The sequence below is a fragment of the Aspergillus aculeatinus genome (assembly GCF_003184765.1).
Source record: "Aspergillus aculeatinus CBS 121060 unplaced genomic scaffold BO66scaffold_24, whole genome shotgun sequence".
Taxonomy (NCBI): Eukaryota; Fungi; Ascomycota; class Eurotiomycetes; order Eurotiales; family Aspergillaceae; genus Aspergillus; species Aspergillus aculeatinus.
The window spans coordinates 81,836-104,986 of NW_020291493.1; the positions used below are offsets into that span (position 1 = coordinate 81,836).

General features: G+C 52.9%; 7 protein-coding genes across 7 annotated transcripts; 2 read left to right on the plus strand and 5 right to left on the minus strand.

The window, feature by feature from the left end:
- Positions 1 to 2,003: 2,003 nt before the first annotated feature.
- On the minus strand, positions 2,004 to 2,820 carry BO66DRAFT_411428 (40S ribosomal protein eS24; the record flags this gene model as incomplete). The annotated part of the gene is made up of 3 exons (XM_025649289.1): positions 2,004 to 2,080; positions 2,149 to 2,396; positions 2,744 to 2,820. The coding sequence occupies 3 exons, from the start codon at positions 2,818 to 2,820 to the stop codon at positions 2,004 to 2,006; spliced, it is 402 nt and encodes a 133-aa protein (XP_025503924.1).
- A 350-nt stretch (positions 2,821 to 3,170) lies between these two features.
- On the plus strand, positions 3,171 to 4,986 carry BO66DRAFT_87953 (protein-lysine N-methyltransferase). The gene is made up of 4 exons (XM_025653679.1): positions 3,171 to 3,434; positions 3,589 to 4,293; positions 4,384 to 4,519; positions 4,610 to 4,986. The coding sequence occupies exons 1-4, from the start codon at positions 3,183 to 3,185 to the stop codon at positions 4,732 to 4,734; spliced, it is 1,218 nt and encodes a 405-aa protein (XP_025503925.1). The 5' UTR covers positions 3,171 to 3,182; the 3' UTR covers positions 4,735 to 4,986.
- A 252-nt stretch (positions 4,987 to 5,238) lies between these two features.
- BO66DRAFT_411430 (putative Ran-binding protein (RanBP10)) lies at positions 5,239 to 11,914 on the minus strand (the record flags this gene model as incomplete). Its single annotated transcript, XM_025649290.1, has 8 exons — positions 5,239 to 7,335; positions 8,083 to 8,238; positions 9,527 to 9,633; positions 9,702 to 10,214; positions 10,279 to 10,525; positions 10,590 to 10,720; positions 10,777 to 11,003; positions 11,064 to 11,914. 8 exons carry the CDS (start codon positions 11,912 to 11,914, stop codon positions 5,239 to 5,241), a joined length of 4,329 nt encoding a protein of 1,442 aa, XP_025503926.1.
- A 1,212-nt stretch (positions 11,915 to 13,126) lies between these two features.
- Positions 13,127 to 14,666, minus strand: BO66DRAFT_88078 (uncharacterized protein). The gene is made up of 2 exons (XM_025653680.1): positions 13,980 to 14,666; positions 13,127 to 13,916 (listed from the first exon to the last, which is right to left on the minus strand). The coding sequence occupies exons 1-2, from the start codon at positions 14,393 to 14,395 to the stop codon at positions 13,523 to 13,525; spliced, it is 810 nt and encodes a 269-aa protein (XP_025503927.1). The 5' UTR covers positions 14,396 to 14,666; the 3' UTR covers positions 13,127 to 13,522.
- A 2,033-nt stretch (positions 14,667 to 16,699) lies between these two features.
- BO66DRAFT_391912 (J domain-containing protein) lies at positions 16,700 to 18,187 on the minus strand. The gene is made up of 3 exons (XM_025647374.1): positions 18,057 to 18,187; positions 17,406 to 17,933; positions 16,700 to 17,340 (listed from the first exon to the last, which is right to left on the minus strand). The coding sequence occupies exons 1-3, from the start codon at positions 18,099 to 18,101 to the stop codon at positions 16,834 to 16,836; spliced, it is 1,080 nt and encodes a 359-aa protein (XP_025503928.1). The 5' UTR covers positions 18,102 to 18,187; the 3' UTR covers positions 16,700 to 16,833.
- A 153-nt stretch (positions 18,188 to 18,340) lies between these two features.
- Positions 18,341 to 20,270, plus strand: BO66DRAFT_391913 (DNA-directed RNA polymerase I subunit RPA43). Its single transcript, XM_025647375.1, has one exon. The coding sequence runs from the start codon at positions 18,415 to 18,417 to the stop codon at positions 19,864 to 19,866; it is 1,452 nt and encodes a 483-aa protein (XP_025503929.1). The 5' UTR covers positions 18,341 to 18,414; the 3' UTR covers positions 19,867 to 20,270.
- A 236-nt stretch (positions 20,271 to 20,506) lies between these two features.
- On the minus strand, positions 20,507 to 22,992 carry nfr1 (putative AIF-like mitochondrial oxidoreductase (Nfrl)). Its single transcript, XM_025647376.1, has 3 exons — positions 22,135 to 22,992; positions 21,890 to 22,079; positions 20,507 to 21,831 (listed from the first exon to the last, which is right to left on the minus strand). The coding sequence occupies exons 1-3, from the start codon at positions 22,724 to 22,726 to the stop codon at positions 20,565 to 20,567; spliced, it is 2,049 nt and encodes a 682-aa protein (XP_025503930.1). The 5' UTR covers positions 22,727 to 22,992; the 3' UTR covers positions 20,507 to 20,564.
- Positions 22,993 to 23,151: the final 159 nt, after the last annotated feature.

Here is a 23,151-nt window from a genome sequence, read left to right on the forward strand (position 1 = left end):
ATACTAGGGATTGTGTTGGATTTGTGATTCCCAGGACTTGCTCGGTGTTGTTGTTTTGTGTTTTTTTTTTTTTTTTTTTTTTTTTGATTTTTGATTTTTGATTCTTATTTGCCAGTGATTGGCACGACTGGGGAGGCTCATCCGTTCTATCTTTTGGCTGATTGTCTTTGCTTTGCTTTGTTTTTTTTTTCTCTCATGGTTTCAGGGTGGCTGCTATCTTGTCTCCTGTAGATGTTGATCCCGCTCAGTTGGGACTTGGTTATTGTAATGCGTTTTTGTTGTTCTTGTTGCTGCTGATATTTCCGAGGACTTGTCCATGCTACCCAGAGAGAGTTTGTGTGAGTGAGTGAGTGGGTGAGTGAGTGAGTGGCAGTTTATTTGATAGTTAGCAGCCTGACTGGGGGTTACACTGCTGGTACTAACATACTGTTGGTGACCCCCGACAGCCTTACTTAATATGACATTGTATATACCTACAGAAGGGAAAATCCATGACCATAACCATAGCCATCCGCTCCCCTTCTTCCTTCTCCCTTCTTCTCCTCCAACCCAACCCGAAAAAAAAAAAACAAAGAGAAAAGAAATAAGAAAAGAAGCCACCACCCATTGGAGAATAAATCCTTCCCATCATCTCCAAGTGATCTAACCCCGACCTCTCGGATCTCATCCCGCAAGCAAAGCAAGTCACCCAAGGCCCGTGCTTTAACTTTCCCAACGGTGCGACTTCTCTTTCCCTCACCTTGTGCACCCGGAGGATCTCAGACATGGGGCTAGAAGGACTTAACGGAAGTAAGCAAGTAAAGTAAGTAGGCTGGAAAAAAAAAAAAAAAACACGATCATGTAACCTCGCTCCAGCTCGGACCTCTCATACCCTCGTCCAGGGTCTGTCTGTCTGTCTGTCTGTCTGTCTGTCTCTCTTTTGTCCGTTTCTATTGGTTTCTTGGCCCTTCCCAACTCCCCTCCTGGAATGAATGTAACATAACTTGGAGAAAGGTGAATGGATGATTGGAGCTACCCGGAAAAGAGGAATCTCTATCCGGGGACCCGGAGCCCGGGGAGCCGGAGTGATACTGTACTGCACTACTTCTGGTCGAGAGGAAAGAAAGCTATGTGCAGTACGTACTAGTTCACCAGCGGGCAGAGACGGGGAGGAAGGAAAAGAGTTCTGGGAAATAAGGCTCTCCGTGGGAAGGAAGGTCACTACTTTGGTTAAATCGCCCAGGGTTGGAACGAAAAAGACGCCGGGTTGGCTGGAAAGTGAAGAAAAGTCAAGGAAGGGAAGAGAAAAGTCATGGGCCATGATGCCTATAGGGGTCTGCGGGCTGGATCAAATCAAATCAACCGGTCGATAAGGATGCGATAAGAACTTTATGGGGTAGTTAAGGTAGTTTAGGGGACATGGAAGGCATGAACTGATAAGAATCTCGGGAGGAATGTCATAAAAGAGGCAGCAAAAAAGGATATCTGGGGTGATGATGCACGAGCTAAGTAAAAGAAAAAATAAAAAAAAGTATCCATTTTATCTCCTTTTTTGGGTGTTGGAAAAGAAATCCCACCCATGTTTTGATTTTTCCTCCCCTCCCCGGCATACAGAATAAGCCCAAACGGTCTCCAAGTCTGATTTGATTTTTGAAGTTCCCTGTCATCGAATTCATGGTTTCATATTTGTAGATATGAAGAATTGGCGGTGGCCGCCCATGAGAAATAAGAAAAATTGTAAAACGCCCTCCACACACAACCAGTTCCTTCATATCCACCAAGGGTTTGTTGGCTCAAAGAAGACCGTGGGAATATTCCCGCAAAGAGTGAAATACCCCAGATCCTCCCAGTCATCAAGCTCAACCCGTGGCCGCCGCGCCGTCCGCCTGGAACCGATAAATCCATCCAACTCCGAGTCCCGAGAGGCGAAGACGCGAGGCCAGCGAGCCACTCTATTTGTTTCCCCCTTCCATATTTTCACCAGTAAACGTAAACGCAGAGAACTCTCAACCGAATCGAGCCGCTTAGTTCTTGTTCTTCTTGGGGCCCTTGACCTTCTCGGTACCGCGGAACTTCTTGGAGCGGTTCTTCCGTTGCTTGCCTGGAGGGGGTGTGAGTACAAACGAAAAGAGACACCAGGCGAATCAAGAGACACAGGGAAAGACGTACGCTGCTGTCTGCTGGGCTTCTCGATCTTGGTGGCAGCACCGATGCGAACCAGACGGTAGTGGGGCTCGAACTTCTTCAGGGCCTCCTGGGAGTCGTAGACGAGAGCGAAACCAGTGCTCTTACCGCCACCGTACTGGGTACGGAAACCGAAGACGGAGACCTGGTCCTTGTTGGCCTTGTACAGGTCGGCGAGCTTGTCGCGGAGCTCGTCCTTGGAGACGTTGGCGCGGTTGGGGTGGAGGACATCCCTGTGTGCAGAATATCAGCGTCTGCCGTTGTCATGCAAAAATTCTTTGTCGTATTGCCCGGAGGTGCTCTCGGATGAATTCCCAGTCGAAGGTTTTCTCGTCTGTCTTTGCCCTTCACGCATATATACACACTGAATGTGATATTGCCCCCGGGACATGATTTTTGGGGTTTCCAAAAATCTTCCCCATCACATTGTCGTAACATTCCCTTGTGTTTTCCATCCGGTCGACCTTGGAATCGTCATGTCGTATGTTTCGCCCATCTCTTTCCCCATCTCTTTTTCTTGGTATTGTATCCTCCCTCCGAGCATCCCTCCGGGCAATAGCATTCGGGGAAGGCTTCTTACACGACCATCTGCTTGCGAGCAAGCAGGGGGTTGCGGATGAACTTGCGAGTCCGCAGGGTAACGGGAGCGTCGGCCATGGTTGGAAGTTGACAGCGAAGGAATCTGCGTGCGACAGGAAGCAAAAGGGGGGCAGATTAAGGAGGGCGCGGGTTTGTCGAAGTCGCTGTCAAGTCGGGTCGGGGCTTCGAAATGCGGCGTTCGATTCAATTTTGGTCTCGTTGTGCACAAGTTGGCTGTGGGCTCGGCTAGACGACCCTAGTCTTAGTCCGGTTAGTTCCACTGGCCTGCTGAAGTATTCCTCATCGGGTCTAGCGCCACCGTGTGCCTGATAAGGAGACGCTGACTCAGCATCCGTTCCTTATCAACACTGTACTTGGAGACTTTACAATCAATCTACTAGAGCAAGTCTCCATCCTCCCACTTAAACCTCATTCTCACCATGTCCTCCCCCTCCCCCTCCCCCCTCGACCGTCTCGTATCCCAATACTACCAACAAGTCGAACTTCCCTCCCTCTCGCTTCCCGACAACGCCATTCTCCTCACCCCCACCACCCAACATGCCCTCTACAACCGCATGTTCAACGATTCCGACCCCGCCCTATGGCCGCTGCCCCCCGCGCAATACCGCATGCGCGTGCTCAAATTGATCATCGCCCGCCTTGAACAATCACTTACCAATCCGGAGGAGGAAGTATGAACCCTTTATCTGTATGATATGATCTGTTCAGTCCAAACCATCGCCGAACAATTCATTCCTTCCCCGCTCGTTCCACCCCCGTCCCCCCCTCCCACCAAACTCGGGTCAAATAAACTAACCCACCAATTCTCCTTTCCCCTCTCTTCAGGAAATCATCGACGACCTCCTCGAAACATGGGGCGCCTTACTCACGCACCCCAAACCCTCCGCCATCGAACAAGCCCAACAACTCACCTACATCAAATACACCGCCCCGCCGCCGCCGCCCCCGCATCCAACCACCAGTCCCCAACCACCGAAACAACAACCCGCGCAACAGCGAACCACCATCACCTCTGAATCCCGCGGCCTGATCCTCTCCGCGGGCACCACCGGCTTCCGCACGTGGGAAGCCGCCCTCCACCTTGGGACCTACCTCGCGACGAACCCCAGCGCCGCCCACACCTGGATCGCCGGGAAACGGGTGATCGAGCTGGGCGCGGGCACGGGGTTTCTGGGGATGTTCTGCGCGCAACACCTCCAGCCCCAGTCCGTGGTTGTGACCGATCGCGAGATCGCTTTGATCGAGCAGATCCAGGATTGTGCGGGGCGGAATAAGCTGATAAGCGAAGGGGACGGCGACGACAACAACAACAACAACAACAACAACAACAACAACAACAACAACAACAACAACAACAACAACAACAACACCCCGGCTAAACGGTTCGCGGCGGGGATCTGGGAGTGGGGGACTCCATTGGATATTCCCGGGCTGGGTAATGGTCGTGGTGGTTCCTCGGGAGGAGTGGGAGATGGCGCATTGGGTGAAGCGAAGGGTCTTAAGTTTGATGTCGCGTTAGGGGCGGATTTGGTATGTCCTTTTCTTGGGACGTTTCTTCCAGAGAATCCACCATCGCTAGCCACCTGGAACGCAACTGACTCCCGGAAACCTCTTACCTAGATCTACGATGTTGACCTTGTTCCCCTCCTTGTCGCGACCATCCAGGACCTCTTCACCAACTATGGTCTGCAGCAATTCATCATCTCCGCCACTTTACGAAACGAGGATACTTTCCGGACATTTTTGAGAGCTTGTGGTGCGTAGAACTTCCTTTGTCTCCCCCCGCTTTCCGTAGTGCACTCACTTGATGCGCCCTGCCCAGTTTCAACGACTGATCCTCTTGCAGAAGCCCAAAATTTCACGGTCGAGCAGATCCCCTTCACATCACCTCCCGAGGCAGAGCAGAAGGGCTTCTATCATTCCACGGCTATTCCAATCCATATATATCGAATCACAAGACCGACAATTTAACTTGAATTCCTTCTCGGTGAACGAGAAGAGGGTTTGACGTCGAGTCCACAGGAATCAAATATATCACTACCAGCTCGCTTACCGATCTACCCGCTTACTTCGACGTTCGACCTCTTCCTCTACTTAAGGTAAATCAATCATGGTCTCACATTGTTGATAGTAAATCTGTCTTCAAAGACAAAATCTTGACTTGAGAGTGTGATCTGCGAATAATAGCTGTTTCTATAAAAAGCCAGTGCTGTTCTGTATGTAATAAGTCTAACATCCTGGGTATCATGTCTATCAAATCGGATAAAGAAACACGCTGGAGCGATGGATAACAGGCCGAATACCGTTTCGAGAAAGATTGAACGGCCCACAGAAAAAAAAATGATCAGCCAGAAAACGTGCTGCTGCTCAAAGGCAACTGAGTCATGCTCAAATAGAACGAATCTAAGGAGCGAAGATGAGTTATGTACGAGGCTATGTTCGTTGCTTTGGCGGGGCATTAATTACCGAGCAGGGTCACTCAGCAAGGCTCTCCCTGAGAAGTCCCTCGTCCAAGTTGTCGGCATGTAGGGATACAGGTGCACGAGACATGGGGCGAAATCCCATGATCGGTCCTTTTTGGTTGACTCCCGGGTACCGGAAGGGCAGGCTCGGAGCTAGGCTTGCTCGAGCCTTCATCGAGCTTCTGGTACTATTTCCACTGGAGGAGGGCCTCGCTGGGGAAGAAGTGTCCTCCTCAATTGGGGACGGTTGCATGGTTTCATGCCCCGAGACGGCGGCGGTGCCCCAGCGACCGCGGACCCAACCACCAACCCGGCGGGGCAAAGACAGCTTCCGAGAAGGCGTAGCAGCGCTACTATCCGAGTATTCCTCTTCAGGGACGACTTGTTCGGTTGGCAGCTGTCTGTTCCCGGTCATTGATGCGAGAAGGGCCTGTGGACGCTGGTTTGGCACTAGGGCTGGCTCTCGTCCCACCGTCACATTGCTCGTCGAAATGACCGGGGTTGTGGGGAATAGATCCATATTCGACGAAATAATGCGTCGCGGGATGCGGACAGGCATGGTGGTCGAAGGAAGGTCGTTCACATTCGTCCGCGACGGACGTCGACTCGGAGCATGAATGTCCATCCCCGCCACGGAGAATAGACTCTCGTGGGACGAGCCTCGACGCACAGAGCGGTAGGGAGAAGAAAATATGTCTGCTATCAAAGGAGACGCCGCTCGCTCCGACTCGGCATACTGCATCGACTCTATCTCTTCCGGAATCACGGCTTCCACGACCCCTCTGTGTGGCGATTCAGCACCTAGATTACGTTGGGTGAGATAGTCGTATCTCAGCTCATCATCATTGGGATGGGTCGGATGATCAGTCTCATCCCGTCGCAAAGATGCATCGGAGTGACCCTTTCTGCGACGGCTTGTCAATGGAGAGGAAAAGACGGTACTGTCTGGGCTAGTTGGCTGGGAGAAGTCGCAGCCGCGTTCCGCGCGGTCGAAGATCGAGGGCGGTTGGTAAGCGGACTGTGGCGAGCTGGCCACCGAGTCCGTCATTGGAGTTTGCAATGACCACCGATGAGACGCCGCTGGAGGGATAGAAACTGATGTCTGGGACAATATAGTTGATGTGGAGGAGGTAGATGACTGCGAGCGGTGATTGGGCTTGCGTGTTCCCGAGGCCGAATTAAGCACCGCCGCATTCCCCAAAGATCGTCTTTTCTTACTGCCCCGACGAAACAGCGAACCCCGATCCTTTTTGGCGCCAACAGGGATAGCGGGTGGATGATAATGGTGGTGAATATGGTATTCCTGCGACACGCGACGTGACTCTTGCGCTTCCAGTTCCTGGCTCAAAGTTGTTGACGGCCGAGATTCCTGCCCGTCGGACGCAGCTAGGGGCTGATGAGACAAAATCTGATCCCGCAGGTTTTGCACCTCCTGGTTCGAGCTTTCGAGCATGTCCCGCAGCTCCATGATTCCTATCTGTAGGTTGGCATTATCCTGTAAGATGTCGCGTACGAAGTGGGAAACCACGTTGGCGCCCGCGCGATTGCGTCCCAGCTCCTGCGCAGCAGCCGCACCTTTCAATCGACCAGCCGCGCCATCGAGTTCGCGCTCCACGGTTCGTCGGCGCTCCATCCGTTGGATCAATTCCGCATGGCGCTCTCGTTCTTCCCGGGCCTCCTTTTCAATGCGGTCAACTTGATCATGCAGATCACGGAGAGTGCATTCCGCCTGCTTCCAGCGTTGGACGGCCGACTTGGATTCCTCCTTCGCCGACTGGAGACTCTCTTGTAGTCGACTCTGCTCCAACTCCATGTGTGCGAGCTGGGCCTCGAGATCCGCCGCGCGAGCTGCCGACATGGTCAATTTGCGCAGCTCAGTCTCGGTGTTTTCCAGTCGCGATGTCAATGATTTGGCGTGTAGGTCAGAATCGGCGACGGCCTTGTTGAGACCCTCTAATTGCTCCAGCAAGTCGCGATTCTCCTCAATGATGCGGGCGTTCTCGGCTTGAACCTCGCGCTTCTCCCGTTCGAGAGTTTCAATGCTGAGCAGGAGACGCTGGCGGTCCTGTTCCGCCTCCGCCATGTAAGATTCATGACGGTGCAGTAAAGCCTGCAGAGCAAAGGTTAGCGATGAGGAGCCCATACTCGTGGCCGCCAATGCGGCCTTGTCTGAGGCGACAGCCATGACGAACAAAAAAGCATTGAGAGAGAATGGGAGACTTGAGACTGGAAGACGCCATGAGAGAGTTGGGGAATGTTGTGACAGGCCAGGTGGTAGGCCTGCCTCAGTCGTCCAGTCTTGTCTCGTGAATCTTCAGACCTCTTGGCACTCGATCGCCCAAAAGAGAACAGTTATTCAATCCGAGATAGTCAAATTCCAATAAAAGGACAAGCAATATAAGCAAACGATGGAAATAACGCCCCTCCGTCAGTGAAGGGGGTCAAGGACATGAGGTGAGTAATCAGGCATGTGAGTGTACAGAGAAAGTATGTGAGAGGGATGAGAAGTATATAGGCCGACCATCGAAAGCAAGCAAGTGAGTGGGCAAAGCCATTTGACAGGCCACCAGTCAGACAGCCTCATGTCTGGCTAAGTTCTGTACGACTTCATCGTCTCCAGGCCAAGAATCAGGCAGGGCAAGGTGCATCGATAGTGACCGTGGGAAATTTAGTGGCCGAAGGAACAGACCTCCGCTGCCAACAATGATGCCGCCTGACGTATTGGCCGAAAGGCCGAACCAACAAGAGGCCGGGGGAAAAAACAAATCTGCAGATAAACAAACAGGCAACTCGAAGGCAGAATGCACTAAACGGGAAAAGTAGGGAAAATCGGAGCACGCTGCCAGCAGACACGTACCTGGCCTAGTTTAGCAGCAGTTGCAAGATCCTTTTCCAGCCCCTCAAGAGCCAGATGATTATGGAGCAAGAATGCACAATCATTCCGGCCACAGCAGCATTGAAGATCCGTGGTCGAGACGTGGGCAGAGGCTGGGTGGGCGGGAATGCTGGGAAGCTGACCAGTAGTGGACGAATCCATGGCTGGAGAAGGAGGAGGAGGAGCGGGAGCAGTAGCAGCAGTAGCAGCAGACGCAGCCGTAGCAGTATCGGCGGCGGCTAAAGAATGGAGAAAGGGAGGGAGGGGTTAACAGTTGAGCTGGCACCCCTGGAACGACGTGATGAAGTGGCCCGGAGGCCCCCGAGCCTCGACAATTGTCCAAGCTCGGTCGTAGATAGATGAAACAAGAATAGATCGAGATGGATACAGATCGCGCGAGAGGGTCTGTCGGTCGGTCGGTCTGTCTGTCTGTCTGTCTGTCTGTCTCTGTTTCCGTCTCACAGACTCCACCAGACCATGGTAGATTCTCTGCTTCTTGCTTAAATCTCCCCAAAATTTCGACGACAAAGATCAAGCTAGAAGTTGTCAATTGATCGATTGAAGCATGAGTCGGTGGCTCAGAGGGAGAAAGAAGGAATGTGGCAAGGACCAAGAGAAATGAAGGGGAATGATACCAATCATGGATGCAATCATTATGATTATGGGTGGATGGTCGGTGGACTCGGGATGGAGAAACGGAGCTGAAAGCCGTTCGAGACGGAGACCCGCGGCGCCGATTGATGATTGGCTCTGAGAGGGGCAGTTGGGCGGTGAAAATCAACCGGGTCTGAGGGAGGCGGTAACGATACCTACATGAGTAGTACAGTACCTGGTACCTAGTAGGAAGTAGTAAGGTACTATGTAATTACCTTAGTAACTTATTTACTATTAATCCATTGAAGACTTCTCAAGTGAGCTCATGGAAGGCAGCATAACCTGCTCGCAGCACGCAATGCAGTAAGCATCTTTCAAGGACTTATAAACCACAAACCATGGACTGTATGTATGTATATTATGGTGCTACTAACGGAGTAGCCAAACACCGCGTACTAACCATGAACCCATTGACGGACGGCCCCACTAGAGCCGAGACTAAATTCCTGCCCCGAATGAGCGAGGTACTGTACTATGAGGTAGGTAGTAGTATGTACCTAGTACCTGTACCTTGTCGCCCAACCTACCACCCCCCCCCCTTGACTGCTGCTGCATAAAAGCGCTGCTGGATCTTGGCCTGTGAAGCTGGGACAAAAACGAGAAAAAAAGAGAAAAGAAAAAAAAAAAGCCCCCATGACTTCGGCGCTCTGGGAAATCTTTCATCAAAGATACCAGTCTTTCGTATGTTAGATAGAATAATCACAGCAGATTCAGACATGTCCTCATACACCTTTCGTCCCATCCTCCATTAAAGCAAGAAGTCATGGCGAACATTAATGAACGCCCCAGCGCCGCCTTCCTCGCTAATCTCATTCACCAGCACCTCCGTCTGTTGGTACAGGCGCTCCAGCGCCGCCGACGATGACTTGCCGAGGGACACTGTTTCGAATTATTAGCCACCGCGTAACCCAATGCAGCCACCCATCCATGATCCCCGGTTTGCCTACCTAAAATGGCCGAGTTCAACTCTTCTGCCACGGCTATGCGGTTGGCCGGGTCTAGATAGTGCCCATGCACCGACTGGCGCGCGTCCTGATAGGCCACTAAGGAGAAGATGTCTTCCAACATCTTCCGGTCCCCGCCCCGTTCATCGGGTGGATAGTCGATGAACAGCTGTTGTCCATACTGTACAGCTTCGGTTAGCAGCTCCTTTGACTTGGCTGCCGTCTCGGAGTCTTCAATCTCCATCCCCTCGACTTCCCATCCGTCCCCGTCGTGCACTTGGTCATCTAATTCCATTTCCTGGTCAAACACCGCGCTGTCCAACAAGCCATTCGTCGATCGTCCCCGCTTCGACGCCGTTGCTGATAGCTCACTGCACCGCCGCATCATTTCCAGAAATCTGCGACATCTCAATTTGAAATGAATATGGGGGTAGGTCTGTAACACATTGGCGTAATATGCATTGGTGTACTTAAGCGCCTTGTCGATATCTCCGTCGAGGATCGCGGCTCGGATCTCTGGAGAAAGTTCACAGAGTCAGTGCACTATAGATACCGCAGGTGAGCACAAGGAGAGTCATACTCTGTCGATTGACTGCTTCCACGTCCTCCTCGACTTCATACTTCTGTAGCGAAGTGGGTCGGCCGTTCTCTAACGCCGTCGACTCCGCCGCCACCTCTTCGGCAAACGCGCGGGCCGTTTCCACGTAGCCGTCATGGGCAAGGAATTGCGCCACTAATTCCTGGAGTAAGGCATTCTCATCCAATGGCGGCTGGAGATTGGCGGTGCTGGTCAGGGCAATCTCCGAATAGACCAGAGACTTCTCTTTCTGTGGTAGAAGTATGTCAGCAAAGGCGAATGGCAGAAGAAGGGCCGCAGGGACCAAGCAATACCTTGACCATGTCATCGATGTCGAACATAAAGGGCTGCTGGCCGAAATTTGCGATGATATGCACCGGCGGTTGCTTCTTCATTCCCACCGATGGATAGACTTTGAGGTTTCGTAGCTCCCGAAACGCGTTCCCTGTGTACTACTTAGTCCTCTTTCGGTCGGTTGGGCTGCAAAGTGCCACGACCTACCTAAGAAAACGCCGTTCTTGGTGAAAAAGGCACAGCCGGTTGCAAAGTTCACCCCGCATCCCACCGTATCATTTGCTCCGAAAGTTGGACCGTATTGGCGACCTTGTCCTTGGCTTTCGCCAAAGAAGGACTTGCCGTCATCCCCATGATAGGCCCAGGATTCTTGTTCCCAGCCCGGTAACCTTTCCATCGACGCTTTCTTGCTTGAGAATCCAATGCCGATCATCCTAATATTGTCAGCCGGACCCCACACGAACCCTCAGTCAGCACTTTCAATCAGCACATACCCTTCTTTAGGTTTGGATAGAACGGTGATCTCAAAGTAGTAGATCCCGCATTGCGGAGGCATGGGGTTATCCGCGCGAACGGCCGCCGCCTCATGATCATGCTTATTGACTGGGCCCGTGTACCGAACCTCGAAGCCGCCGTTCGTCAGCTCCAATCCCGAGTATTTATCCGCCGCATTCCACCCGGAGGGTAAGGGGAGTAAATGGTCATCGTCGTTGGGAGTCTCTCGTTCGACAATATCATAGGTCATGCCTCGATGGGAAGGGGTGATCCGGGGCAAGCTAGCCTGACTCGACGAGGTTGATGGGGGGATTGACGTGGCGGAGGGCACGTTGGCATCTCGATGGGCGGCGAGTTTGGCCCGACGGGCAGCTTCAAGGCGGGAGACATAGCGGGAGTTGCGGAGATAAGAGGGGGTGAAGGAGGGAACGGTGTCGGTAAAGCTGCCCGGCTGGTGGGCGAAAGGATCGTGAAGAGGAAAGCTGGCGTATTTACGGGAATGAGGAGGCAGAGTCTCACCGGGAGACGACCGCCAGGGCGAGTTCATGATATCAGCATCCACGGCGGCGGATAGCCTGGACAGGCGGCTGTCGGCGGCGGTCAAAGGCGGGGGGGCTGGATATGCGAGGTTCAGATGGGAAAACGAGGAGCTGCTGGTGGAGGAGAGAGCGGCAGTACCGGACAGAACGGATGCGTAGGACGAACGACGTGGGATAGAGGAAATACTCGGAGGATGAGTGTATGGGGTGGTGGTGGTGGTGGTTGTAGTAGTAACGTTAGTAGTTGTAGTAGTCGAGAGAGGAGGAGCTCGAGGAGCTCCACCGGAAGGGGGAAACGATGCGTCAGTCATTATTCCTGTTCAGTAACTGACTACTAGTTAATTTAGTGGTGGGTGGGGGGTGGGAAGGAAACACCAAAAGCCCCCAACTGGTCAATACACGTCCATACTGTAATCTTGTATACATAAAGTCAAAAGCATGACTGACTCGGGTTTCAGAGTCACTCACAGAAGTATGTCCCGCACGTTGCTCCATTCGCTGACTCCACAATGTGCTCTCTATGTTCTCTGTGTAAATTTGACCTTGCCTTTTTTTCCCCTCCTCTTCTTTTGTTCTATAATCTCTTTTCTTGTTCGTCCGGCGGTCCACCTGATTGGACTGAAGGTTGTCCGTAACCGGCGGATTGTGGAGAATTACCACCCGTAGACTGAGTTGGAGAAGTTCGACATACAGATTGAGAGCACAAAATACTCGGTGGGTTTCAAAGGAACCGAGTGAGGAGAATTGAGGAATCCTCGCTTGCTCACACCTGATCAGGGCCCAAGTTCAGCTGAGTTAGACCGCGATAAGAGTCTGTCCACATAGCCCGTACAGGAAAGAAATTGGTAGAGAGGAAGAAGAGGATGAAGGGGGGATCCGAGGATCAGGGGGAAAGCGGTCATGTCGAAGCTCGCGTGACGAGAGAGACAGAGACCGAAGGACCGAGAGAGAAGGAGGGAGGGAGGGGAAGGGAACACATTCGAAGTATGACAGGGGATGATGGCCTGACCAAGACACACATACTGCGGGGAAACAGAAATGCAATCCCGGGGCAGCATGTCAATGACATCTGACAGGAACCAGCCAAGTGGAAGGCAAGAAAGGAAAAGAATGCTTTGCCCTTGCATGTCTACCTACCAACACAATGCTCCTGGTGACTGGATGTTGCGAGATGATGCAGACGGTGTGTGTGTGTGTGTGTATCACCAGCCCGAGGGGAAGTACAGTACATGTTCATCTACATATAGTTGCCATTCTAGTAGTCACTTCCCAAACCGTGATACCATCGCACCCTCTACACATCTGTCCCCTCCCAAACTAATAGCTGGCATCTGAATACCAATCACAACCGACCCAATGTATATCTTTACAGAATCAAATACTCGGTAAAACAATTAATGCCGATGGATAGCGAAGCCGATTTTCATTCATGAGATGATGTTCATGACAAACAGAAACCCAGCCGATAGATCATCCTGATCACCCAGATTGATGAACTAGTATCCATATACCGTGCAAATGTACATGCTTCCAACTGCTACAATAAGTAGCTCATCCATGCCCTGCACGGGGGATCGTTCCCGTACCCGATAATTCTAGTGTTACATAACAAAGAAGGAAACAAAGAGCAAGAAACCGAGGAAACATTAAATCAGAAGAATCACTCGAGGCAGTGATAAATAACCATCATGTGTGGCAGTTCACCGAGGTGACCTGGCCGAGATTGTTCCAACGCCAACCCAGCAACAAAGGCAGCAAACAAAAAAGAGGTAGTACCGAATAACGGTCACGTACCCCATCAAAAGTGATGGGGGCTGAATCGGTATATGGGAGTCAACATGAAAGAGAAAGGGACAAAGGTAAATAATATACAAGAAAGAAAAAGCATTAAGTAGGTGTGAGAATGCGATATGAGGCGACTAGGCAGTCATAGCAATGGCAGGAGCCGGCGAGGAGGCGTCAGGGATATTCGAAGGCAATGGGGTGATATCTCCATCACCCATGTTGCTCTTTTCGCTGGGCACGCCGCTGGCACTTTGGTTGGCCTTGCTGTCACTGTCGCCCGTCTCGAGTGCCATCTCTTTGGCCTCGCCATTCTCCTCGGGCTTGGGGGGTTTGGGAGCGCGCCAGGTTGGCAGAGCCCATTGGATGCCTGTGAAGCTTTTCAGCTGCAAGGGCTTGCGCTCCCATTTCCGACACGGAGCACCGGTACGGTCCAGCGCCCGTAGACCGGCATTGATTGCGCCGAGATTGGCCTTGGGGCCGAGCTTATGATTGGCAGCCAACTTGGCATGGTCGACAGTCCCGTCGTCACTGTACGGCCAGCAGTGTTAGTGAGACATGCGCATTGAGAGAATAGGAGCAACCATCACATACAGTCTAGGCTTCTTCTTAGGACCGGGCTTGCCTCTCGGCCTCGGGTAAGTCTCACCCGTTTGGCCTAGGCCCCGTTTGCTCCCCGGCTTAGGACCCGGCACGCCCTTGCGACGGGGAGTGTCGGCAGCGGAGGTGCCCGCAGCAGGCGTAGATGCTGCATCGGAGGCATTGTCCACGGAGGAGGGCGGGGGCGGTAGTTCCGCCGATGAGGAAGCCGGGGACGATGGCTCCTTGATCTTGACCGGGGACTCGGCCGGGGTGTCGATGTGCTTCTTGTCCGTCGACTCCTTGCTCTCGGGGGGTGGTGTCGCAAATTGACTTAGTAGATCGGGTGACAATTTGAGTACGACCATCTTCTTCGAGCTTCCAGACCGGCTGGAGCGACCGTTTGTGGTAACGGTTGTGGTGGTGGCCATAGTAGCGCTGGCCGCCGGTATCTTGGTGGTCGAATAGGTCCGGGGAGTGGAGGTGATTTCAGAAGGGAGTGTTCGTCCCTTCAGAGAGGAGAGTGGGTGAGGAGGCTACCCGAACGGTGGTGGAGAGAGAAAAGAAACCGAGGCGAGGTTCGTCTTGAGGCTGAGTGGCGACGAGGAGTTTAAGACCCAAATGATCGGACGAAGAAGGTTAGGAAGGGGAAGGGGGTGAATGAGGAATTCAACGGTGATCGTGACGTGGGTGACGGAGAGTAAGGTTGGTTGGTTGGTGGTGGTGGAGAGAAGAACGTTGGCGTGGATCGGGTCAAACACGGCGGCGAGATCGGGTCAAGGCGAGGCGAGAGTCTGGCAGGGCTGATCGAGACAGGCAGGGTGAGGCCGCGGTGACATAGTCTGGTGGTGAGGCCTAGAATAGTGGTGATGGCGGTGGTGGGTGGTGTTGATCGTGGGTATAGTATGGGAAGAGAGGGAGGAAGGGGGGAGAGGAAAGAAAGAAAGGAAGGACGGGGGAGGGATGAAAGGGAATGGGGATGTCGAGGCGCCGTGTGGTAGTTTCATTGCGGTGGTGGTTGGTTGGGTGGATGTTGTGTGTTGCTCGTCTAGGGAACGAGTTTTCTGGTGCGGTCAGTGAGAGAGAAGCTCGAAGGGATGAAGTCTTCATACGCCTCGTTACCGCGGATCCCCTAATCGGATGGGACCCAGGAATGGACTGGGACGGTACGGAAACCACCACAATACACAGACTATACGGAGGACGCATATATAAGGAAGGTACTTTTCCTTTCATACTATGTATTGTATGTAGTAGTTCATCGTACTACTTACTGTACATAGAGTCTGTGAGTATCTACTAGAAATAGCTGAATTGGTGAAGTTGAGCTAGTCAATGAGTTGAATTCAAATGACTACTTAGTTAGAGTGTTAGTTATTTAGTCAGTCTCTTCCCCCTTCCAGGATCTTCCGGGGGCAGAAGTGGTGCAGTGCAGTGGTGGTATTCTACTTCCGAGTCCGGTACTTTGCGTTGCTGTGCTTTGCTGTGCTTGCTTCTTCGGCTTCTCTTTCCTCTCTATTCATGTCAAGTGATTGATTGTCCTCTGGTTGAGAATCAATTCGGCCTTTCCACAGAAAACCACTCTATCCCATTCATCCCATTCATCCTATTCATCCCGATTTCACAGGTATACCCCAAAACAAATGGGATGGTTTAGAATAATGGTAGTTTTGGTCTTGTCTTGTCTTGTCTTGTCTCGTCTCGTCTCGTCTCGTCTCGTCCCCGTCTCTTATCCCAAATTAAAATCCACCCCTTCTTTTAGTTCTTACTCCAACCATGTCTTGTCTCTTTCGCCCTTCAACTATCGAAAGGGAAAATATGGATCGTCCGTCCCGCCTCGGCCGCGTTAGACTTTTGTGCACTCCCTCCCAGCTTGCGTCGAACGGGTCTGGTTACGAATAAGATCCTGCTTGTGATCGTCTAGAAGCAAGCAGCAGCAGCAGCAGCAGCAAGCAGTAGCAGCAACATCATGACCCAATTCTGGGATCACCTGTTGCCTATCCACACGCATCCGTGACATACGTGCTCTAACCATCTTCTTTCCTCTCTCTTTCTTACTTTCACACACACACTCACACACATCTGCACGTAGTACGTACTAATTGCTCTCTGTGATCACGCCTGGTCAACCGCCGAGGCAACGCCGGAACGGACACCGAGACTACTACCGGTAGTCATCGAACCCTCCCCCATGCAAGTGATGCGTGAGAGAAGAGGCAGCCCAGAAATACCTCATCCCAACCAAGAAAAAAATGACGAAAAAAAAAAACTCTTCTTCTTCCACCATCATCCATCACCATCATTACCGATCGGCTTTCCACTTCCGGAATGTCATCACATCTCCCCTCCCTTCGTCATCTCTAGTGTTCTAGTATTCGTAACTAATCCCCGTGTCCACTCTGATCCTCTCAACACGAAATCCAACCACCAGACCAGAACACAACCATGATGAGGATGAGACAATGGATGGGTAAATTAATCCCCGCCTGACGGTAGGATTTGAGTATACGAAGCTGAACCCCATTTGACCCTTATCTAACCTCCTTCCGCTTATTCCCCCCTCCTCCATTCATGGTTGATGAATTCTTGTGCATTTGTAGTAGTTTGCTTCTCGTGGCCTGGTTGGAATTCGATGGGGGCCGAACCTCAACCCGAATTCGATGAATAATGGCAACTGCAGTGGTCCAGATGCGTTCCATCCCTAATCAATTCCCCTCCCGATCGCGTACGACAGGATTGCCACGAAATAGTGATGACACTTGTGATGTTCATACAATCAGACGCGCTTTATAATAGTTACAACTCAACGTGGTCCGTGACTTACGAAGAGCATTAGTTTACAGATTCGCAACCCTCACATATACAAAATTCAATCTGCCTTCCCCTGCTTCTTCCGCTGGATCACCTCCGCCACAGCCTGCTGCACCCCCGGACTGGCTCTGACGCTACTCAGCACCAAGCCTTCCTTCATTCCCTTGCGCAGCGTGGCCACGCCCTCACGATCACCCTTAAACGGTGCAAATCCCAGCTGCAGTAGCTGAGTCGCTTCGCCGTCAGTGGCCCGGGACAACTGCAGCAGCTGTCCCAACTGCTGCATGGTCTTCGGATGCAATTGCTCCCCCGCGCTGGACGAAGCACGTCGGCCGATCTCCGGGGGGGTGACCTGCGAGATGAAGATATGCAGCGTCACCGAGGCCCGTTGGGCCAGCGTCAGGATCTGGAACGGCAGCAGATAGAACCCGGAGTTCTTCGAGGAGATGCCGAATAGTCCCTGCACGGCATCCGGGAGGTAGGATGCGGGAAAGAACAACGCCTTGGGATGTGTGATGAGTGCCAACTCGAGGATCATCAGAGCTGCAAAGGTAAAAAAGCGCCACTGGACGGGGGGGTTTGTCAGTACGAGGGTGTTTCAAAGAAGAGGTATTTCAGGGGGAAACCCACATAGCGCCCCCATTCTGACCACCAGGTGAAGTGTAAAATCATGATGGTCACCAGACCGCCGATGTACTGCGGGACCGATCGCTGCAACCCAGCAAACATGAATTCCTGCATCGTCTTCTTCTCTCCCCATTCGAGCATGCTCGGTCCGAACCGATCGTAAGCAAAGCGTCGAACTGGATCCAACAACGTGTCTTGCGCCAGCTTCAGATAGACGAAATAGCCGTCGGAGCGCAGCCCGTCGCCCGCTCCGATCTTGTCCGGATGGTGCTGGGCAGCCAGCCGGCGGAAGCGCGACTTGATTGTTCGTTCGTCGGCCAGGGGCGAGACCCCAAGAGCCTTGTAGAAATCGCCTGCGATTTGCACCCGGTGGAAGGTCTCGTAAAGCGTATAGAGAAGGTAGCTGGTCACGACCAAGATAAAGATGCGACGGCGATGCCGAGCGTATCGAGGGGTGCCGGGCTGGGGCCGAGGTTCACCAGCGCGAATAGTAAGTCCATAGTAGACACTCTGGGCGATCGATGTGGCATACTGTCAAGGTGATCTGTCAGCGATACCTGGCATAATCGGTGCCGTGCGCGTGCTGTATAGCACTCTCCGATTGACGGGACACCTGGCGGGACGCAGTGTCGCGGGGAAACCTGGAGGACTTACATTAGGGAGGACAGCCCATCCCATATAAGACAAAAGCGACGCCATGAGAGAAAAACCACCAAGATTCCACTGACTGACAGACAAAACTCGCTTATTCCTCCATCTAATGTCAGCTACAGCCAAAATGTGAATTGATGTTTATACTGGGGAAATACGGAAGTGATCCATTCCCCTTGTCTTCCAGCGCTTATCTCTCACCGCCCCACCCACCGCCCGACATCATTCTCCCCGAACAGGAAAAACGGAGAGGGAAGAAAAAAAAAAAGGTAAAAAAAAAAGTTTCTCGACATCGTAAAGTCCGTCCTCCGCACTCCCCAGATTGCGACGCAGCGCATCCATTGCGCTTTCAACAGTCACAATGGCCATCGACGCGATGGAGATCGACTCACACGTTGCCTCCCCGGCAGCGAATCGCTCGCCGGAGAAGGAGCGCAAACGCAAGCACAAGGACACTTCATCCCCATCGAAGAAAAAGCGCAAGCACACGGTCACCGACGAAGAAGCGACCCCGATGCCCATTCGCGAGAAGAAAAGCAGCAGTAGTAGCAGCAGCAGCAGCAAGAAGTCAACAATCAAGAGTCAAAAGAAGTCCACAACCACTACGCCTGCCGAAAGTTCCCCCTACACCCTCACCACCGCAACCCTCTACCTCCCGCTATCGCCCATCTCCATCTCTCCGACCCACGCGCAGGCCTCGCTGATGGCGGAGCACCTGTCCCCGCTGCTCCTGACCTACTACCCGCCGCTCGAGGGTATCGTGCTGGCCTACTCCAACGTGACGATCTCCAGCACGCCGCCCAACAGCCCGGAGTCCGCCGCGGCGGGCGCGGCCACCGAAGACCACCCGCAACCCCTCACCCTGGCGCGCACCGCCGGCGAATACGGAGTCCTCTACGTCTACCTCACGGCGACCTTCCTGGTCTTCCGCCCGCAGCGCGGTCAGCTCCTGGAGGGGTGGGTCAACGTACAGTCGGAGGGGTTCCTGGGCGCGATCGCCCTGAACCTCTTCTCCGTGGGTATCGAACGGAAACGCCTCCCCTCCAACTGGAAGTGGATTCCTCCAGGCGACGAACACGAGGACGAGTCCACCACCACCACCACTACCACAACCGCGAAGAACACCCCCAAAGACGACGAAACCAACTCATCCACCACCAACTCAGACGACTCCGACTCGGACACCTCGGAATCCGATCCCAAGCCCCAATTCGACCCGGAACTCGAACACTTCAGCCCCGTCACCCTCGCCTCCGACGCCAACCCGCTCAACCCCTCCAACTCGAACCCGGACATCTCCACCACCAACGACCTCAACAACACCAACGAAGACGACGATGACGGGGCAGAGGGCTACTTCCAGTCGGTGTCGGGCCACCGCGTGCGTGGCACGATCAAGTTCCGGGTGGTCGACATCGACGTGATCCCGGGCTCGGAACGGGACCGGGGGTTCATCAGCATCGAGGGCACGATGCTCAGTTCCGAGGAGGAAGCGCGGGTGCTGGAGGACGAGCGGAACGGGATCCTCTCCACCGGGCTGGGCGGTAGTGGCATGGGCACCCCGCGCCGCCAGGCGAGCGTCGACGCGCCGCCCTCGGTCTCGTTCACCGTCCCGCTCAGCGCCGCTCCCGCGGATCGGGTGGATGAGCTCCGGGACGACGACGTCGTCGTCGACGATGATGCCAAAAAGGCCGAAGATACTGCTGCTACACCCACAAAAACCAAGCCCAAGAAGGAGAAGAAGAGCAAGTCCTCCTCCTCCTCCGTTAAAAAGGAAAAGAAGGAGAAGAAGGAGAAAAAGTCCAAGGACTAGGTGACTTCCCTCAATGATTGTCGTCCCGTTTGCTTCCTCTTTGCATGTGTGTGTGTGAGTGAGTGTATCCAACGAGGGGCTGCAGCATAATTCGTGGTAGAAAAAACAAAAACGAAGGAGTCGAATCCGAGCTCGGCTCCATATGCAAACGCACCGCTTCCTTTTGGCTCCCACCGGGCCAGAAATGGAATCATGTTAATATTGTGGTCTGTTTCTTTTTCTGTTGGCTTTCTCTGTTCACGTTATATACTTCATCTGCTTGCCTTGATGCTCACCTTTGCTGTATCTCTTGCCCGGCGTTAGATGGATGAATCAAAATTACGTTTTTTTCTGATCAGTGTGGAATCAATCACTTGCTGCGGATCGTGTGTTGGTGGTAGGTGACTCGAGGAGCGGTGTAGGGCTCAAAGCCCGTCGGTAGATTTTCTTAGTCGTCCAATAGATTTAAATGGGTTTGAAGTCCCTTCGGTAGAGCCAAAATCGCATGGACAAACTGGGCCTCTGGTTGTGTGAGAAATGCCGCCCATGCGCTCTGCATTGATATATATCTCCGACAGGACTAGTTCTCCGGCTTAACCAGAGTTGCAGGGGTTCCAGCATATCTCAAAGACCGCCATTACTCAAGCCTCCTATAAATTGTCTCCTTGCAAAAGAGCTGGTATTATTAGACTATTGACTATGAGTACTAGATTCAATCCTTAAATCCTCACTGAAGAAGGAACATCGACAGCCAAGACGTCCGCCCCACCCTGGATCTGCGACTTGGTCGGCATATTCTTCCGCCGCATCAATTCCGCACACTTGACCATGATCGGATCCATGCCCATCGTCGCCACGGCCACTACCGTCTCTCCCTTGGTGTAGTAGGCCGCGAATTTCCCGTTCTCCGGCTCTCCCTGCAGGATCAAATCGTCCCACCCGTTCACTGTGCTACCGCAGTACCGCAACTGAGCGCCCAGAGCACTCCAGAAGATCGGAATGAATGCCTTAGGCTTCAGGGACTGCAGTGACCCAGCTTTCAGGCTGTGAACGATGGCACGGGCTACGCCACGACCGGCGTTCTGAGCTACATTCCAGTGCTCGATCCGGGTGTAGCTGCCGTTCTCCTGGTCAGCACCGGGTCCGTGGTATGGGTAGGTGGCGATATCGCCAATGGCAAAGACGTCGTTGTTCAGTCCCTTGACGGCGAAGTGCTCGTCCGTCTTGATAGATCCATCCTTCTCGAGAGTGACCGCTGGGTTGTCATTGAGGAAGTCGGTCGCGGGACGCACGCCAACACCGAGGATCACCAGATCGGCTTGCAGCTCGGTGCCATCATCGAGATGAACCGCCCCAACCTTGCTAGAGTCAGAGCTCGAGGGTGTCGCTTTGGAGACGCCCACGTCCAGCTTGAACTTGACACCTGCTTTCTCCAGATTCTTTTGGAATATGCGGCCAACCTGTTCACCCATAACCCGCTCCATGGGGGCTTTCTCCATGCCGACGATGGTGACTTCGTTTTCTTTCGCGAGGCAGTTGCCCACCTCCATACCAATGAAAGAGCTGCCGATGACGACAACCTTTTTGTTCTTCTGCTCGCCCAGCGCCTGGTGAATAGCCTGCACATCGGGAATGGTGCGAAGCACGAAGATGTTACCCAGATCCTTGAATCCTTCCAAGGGAAGCGTGCGCGGCACGCCTCCGGTAGCCAGGACTAGTTTGGTGTAAGGGTACGACTTGCCCGACTTGGTGGAAACTGTCTTCTTTGCAAAGTCAACACCAGTCACGTCATCGTGGGCAAATTCAATGGAGGCCTCCTTGTACCACTCCTCGGGTCGCCACTGAATCTTCTCGGGGTCCGCGATCAACGCCTTGGACAGCTTGGTCCGATCAATAATGAGATTGGGTTCCCGACTGATCACAGTCACGGCACCAGTGTACTTCAGTTCACGGATCGCCTGGACCACACCGAAAGTACCACTTCCACTGTTGCTCGCACCCTGCATTAGTATCCGTCTTTGTACTCGCATCGGAGATCACATACCCGCCAACGACGACCAGCCTCTCCGAGTCAGATGATTTACACTTCATTGCAGGATCCCGCTGAGCAGCCTTGATGTCGGACTCCTCTGCGTTGATGTAAACGGCACCATTCTGTTCAAAGATCTCGAATTTCTTGAGGGCATTCGGGGCCGGAGCATCCTCGACATCACCAGTGACGACATTGAAGCAGGCTATGAGTGACGATTAATGACGAGAGTCCAGACACTGGGGGCCAAACGAGCTTACCTCCGTGCCAGGGGCAAGTGATGCGGCCCTCCGGGGCCACCACACCGAGTTTCAAGGGTGCACCGTAATGGGTACATTTGGGGGTCATAGCATGAACCTGGCCATCATGACGAACCAGGAGCACCTTGCCCTCCTCGATGCCTTCGACCTCACATTCAACCTTGTCCAATTCCTTGACATCCGCGAAGGACGAGACGTTCTTGAGCTTATATTGCTTGACCATCTTGGCGGGTCTAGTGGTTGAGAATGAGCGAACAAGCGGAGGGGTCAAGGGAGAAGAAGAGGGACACAGGTGGGGATTAGCTGGAATATTGCGGGCAGATATCGAGGAAGGATGAGCACAGCAGTGGCAGCGACAGGAAGTGATGTTACGGCAACCGCAGCGACAGAGTGTAGGACGGTGAGAAGAAGAAGATGATGATGATGATGAAGGGGAAGATAAGATAGTTAAATAACGGCGATGAGCAGGAGCAGCAGTGGATGGAAGTTGAACTAGATTCGTATGACGGAGGATGGAGAAGGAGGAAGAGGAAGAGGAAGAGGAAGAGGAGGTGATGGTGGGAGAACGAGCCACAAGGAGGGGAAGACGCATTGGGTGATGAATGATGATTGATTAATTGGAGGGGGAGGGGAAGGGGAAGTAAATTAAGTTACCTTTGTCAATTGACTTGAACATCAATAGCACTAATAATATTTAGAGTAAAAAAAGTAGGTTGATGCAGCATTGATGTATTTGTAACTTGCTTGTATTCTATCGAGATGATAATGTTATTCGACCAGGTCCAGATCGGATGATGGCGGAAGAATGATGAAATTGAAGCCCGGCCAACAAGAAATTCAACCTCCGTCAGAAAAAAGAATCCGACGGATGAGGCTGAGGAAGGAAGGAACGATCAAGGCGGATGGCCTGCACTGCATCCATGCAGTGCCCAGTGCAGTGCAGTGCAGTGCCAATCCATCGTGCTTTCCCTATTGGGAATCCCAGCTCGATGACGTCGCCAGCCATGCCCCACTCCT

What these genes read in the sequence shown, in the direction of transcription:
- BO66DRAFT_88078 (XM_025653680.1), bottom strand. Translation starts at nt 14,395, where the DNA reads ATGGCCACCACCACAACCGTTACCACAAACGGTCGCTCCAGCCGGTCT. An exon ending in CCTAAGAAGAAGCCTAGACT is followed by an intron (nt 13,917 to 13,979) that starts GTATGTGATGGT and finishes CTGGCCGTACAG; the next exon opens with TGACGACGGGACTGTCGACC.
- BO66DRAFT_87953 (XM_025653679.1), top strand. Translation starts at nt 3,183, where the DNA reads ATGTCCTCCCCCTCCCCCTCCCCCCTCGACCGTCTCGTATCCCAATAC. An exon ending in TCGCGTTAGGGGCGGATTTG is followed by an intron (nt 4,294 to 4,383) that starts GTATGTCCTTTT and finishes CCTCTTACCTAG; the next exon opens with ATCTACGATGTTGACCTTGT. An exon ending in GACATTTTTGAGAGCTTGTG is followed by an intron (nt 4,520 to 4,609) that starts GTGCGTAGAACT and finishes ATCCTCTTGCAG; the next exon opens with AAGCCCAAAATTTCACGGTC.
- BO66DRAFT_391913 (XM_025647375.1), top strand. Translation starts at nt 18,415, where the DNA reads ATGGCCATCGACGCGATGGAGATCGACTCACACGTTGCCTCCCCGGCA.
- nfr1 (XM_025647376.1), bottom strand. Translation starts at nt 22,726, where the DNA reads ATGCGTCTTCCCCTCCTTGTGGCTCGTTCTCCCACCATCACCTCCTCT. An exon ending in CACTTGCCCCTGGCACGGAG is followed by an intron (nt 22,080 to 22,134) that starts GTAAGCTCGTTT and finishes CGTCACTCATAG; the next exon opens with CCTGCTTCAATGTCGTCACT. An exon ending in AGGCTGGTCGTCGTTGGCGG is followed by an intron (nt 21,832 to 21,889) that starts GTATGTGATCTC and finishes TGCGAGCAACAG; the next exon opens with TGGAAGTGGTACTTTCGGTG.
- BO66DRAFT_391912 (XM_025647374.1), bottom strand. Translation starts at nt 18,101, where the DNA reads ATGGCGTCGCTTTTGTCTTATATGGGATGGGCTGTCCTCCCTAAT. An exon ending in GATGGGCTGTCCTCCCTAAT is followed by an intron (nt 17,934 to 18,056) that starts GTAAGTCCTCCA and finishes TCACCTTGACAG; the next exon opens with TATGCCACATCGATCGCCCA. An exon ending in GGTCAGAATGGGGGCGCTAT is followed by an intron (nt 17,341 to 17,405) that starts GTGGGTTTCCCC and finishes CCCCCCGTCCAG; the next exon opens with TGGCGCTTTTTTACCTTTGC.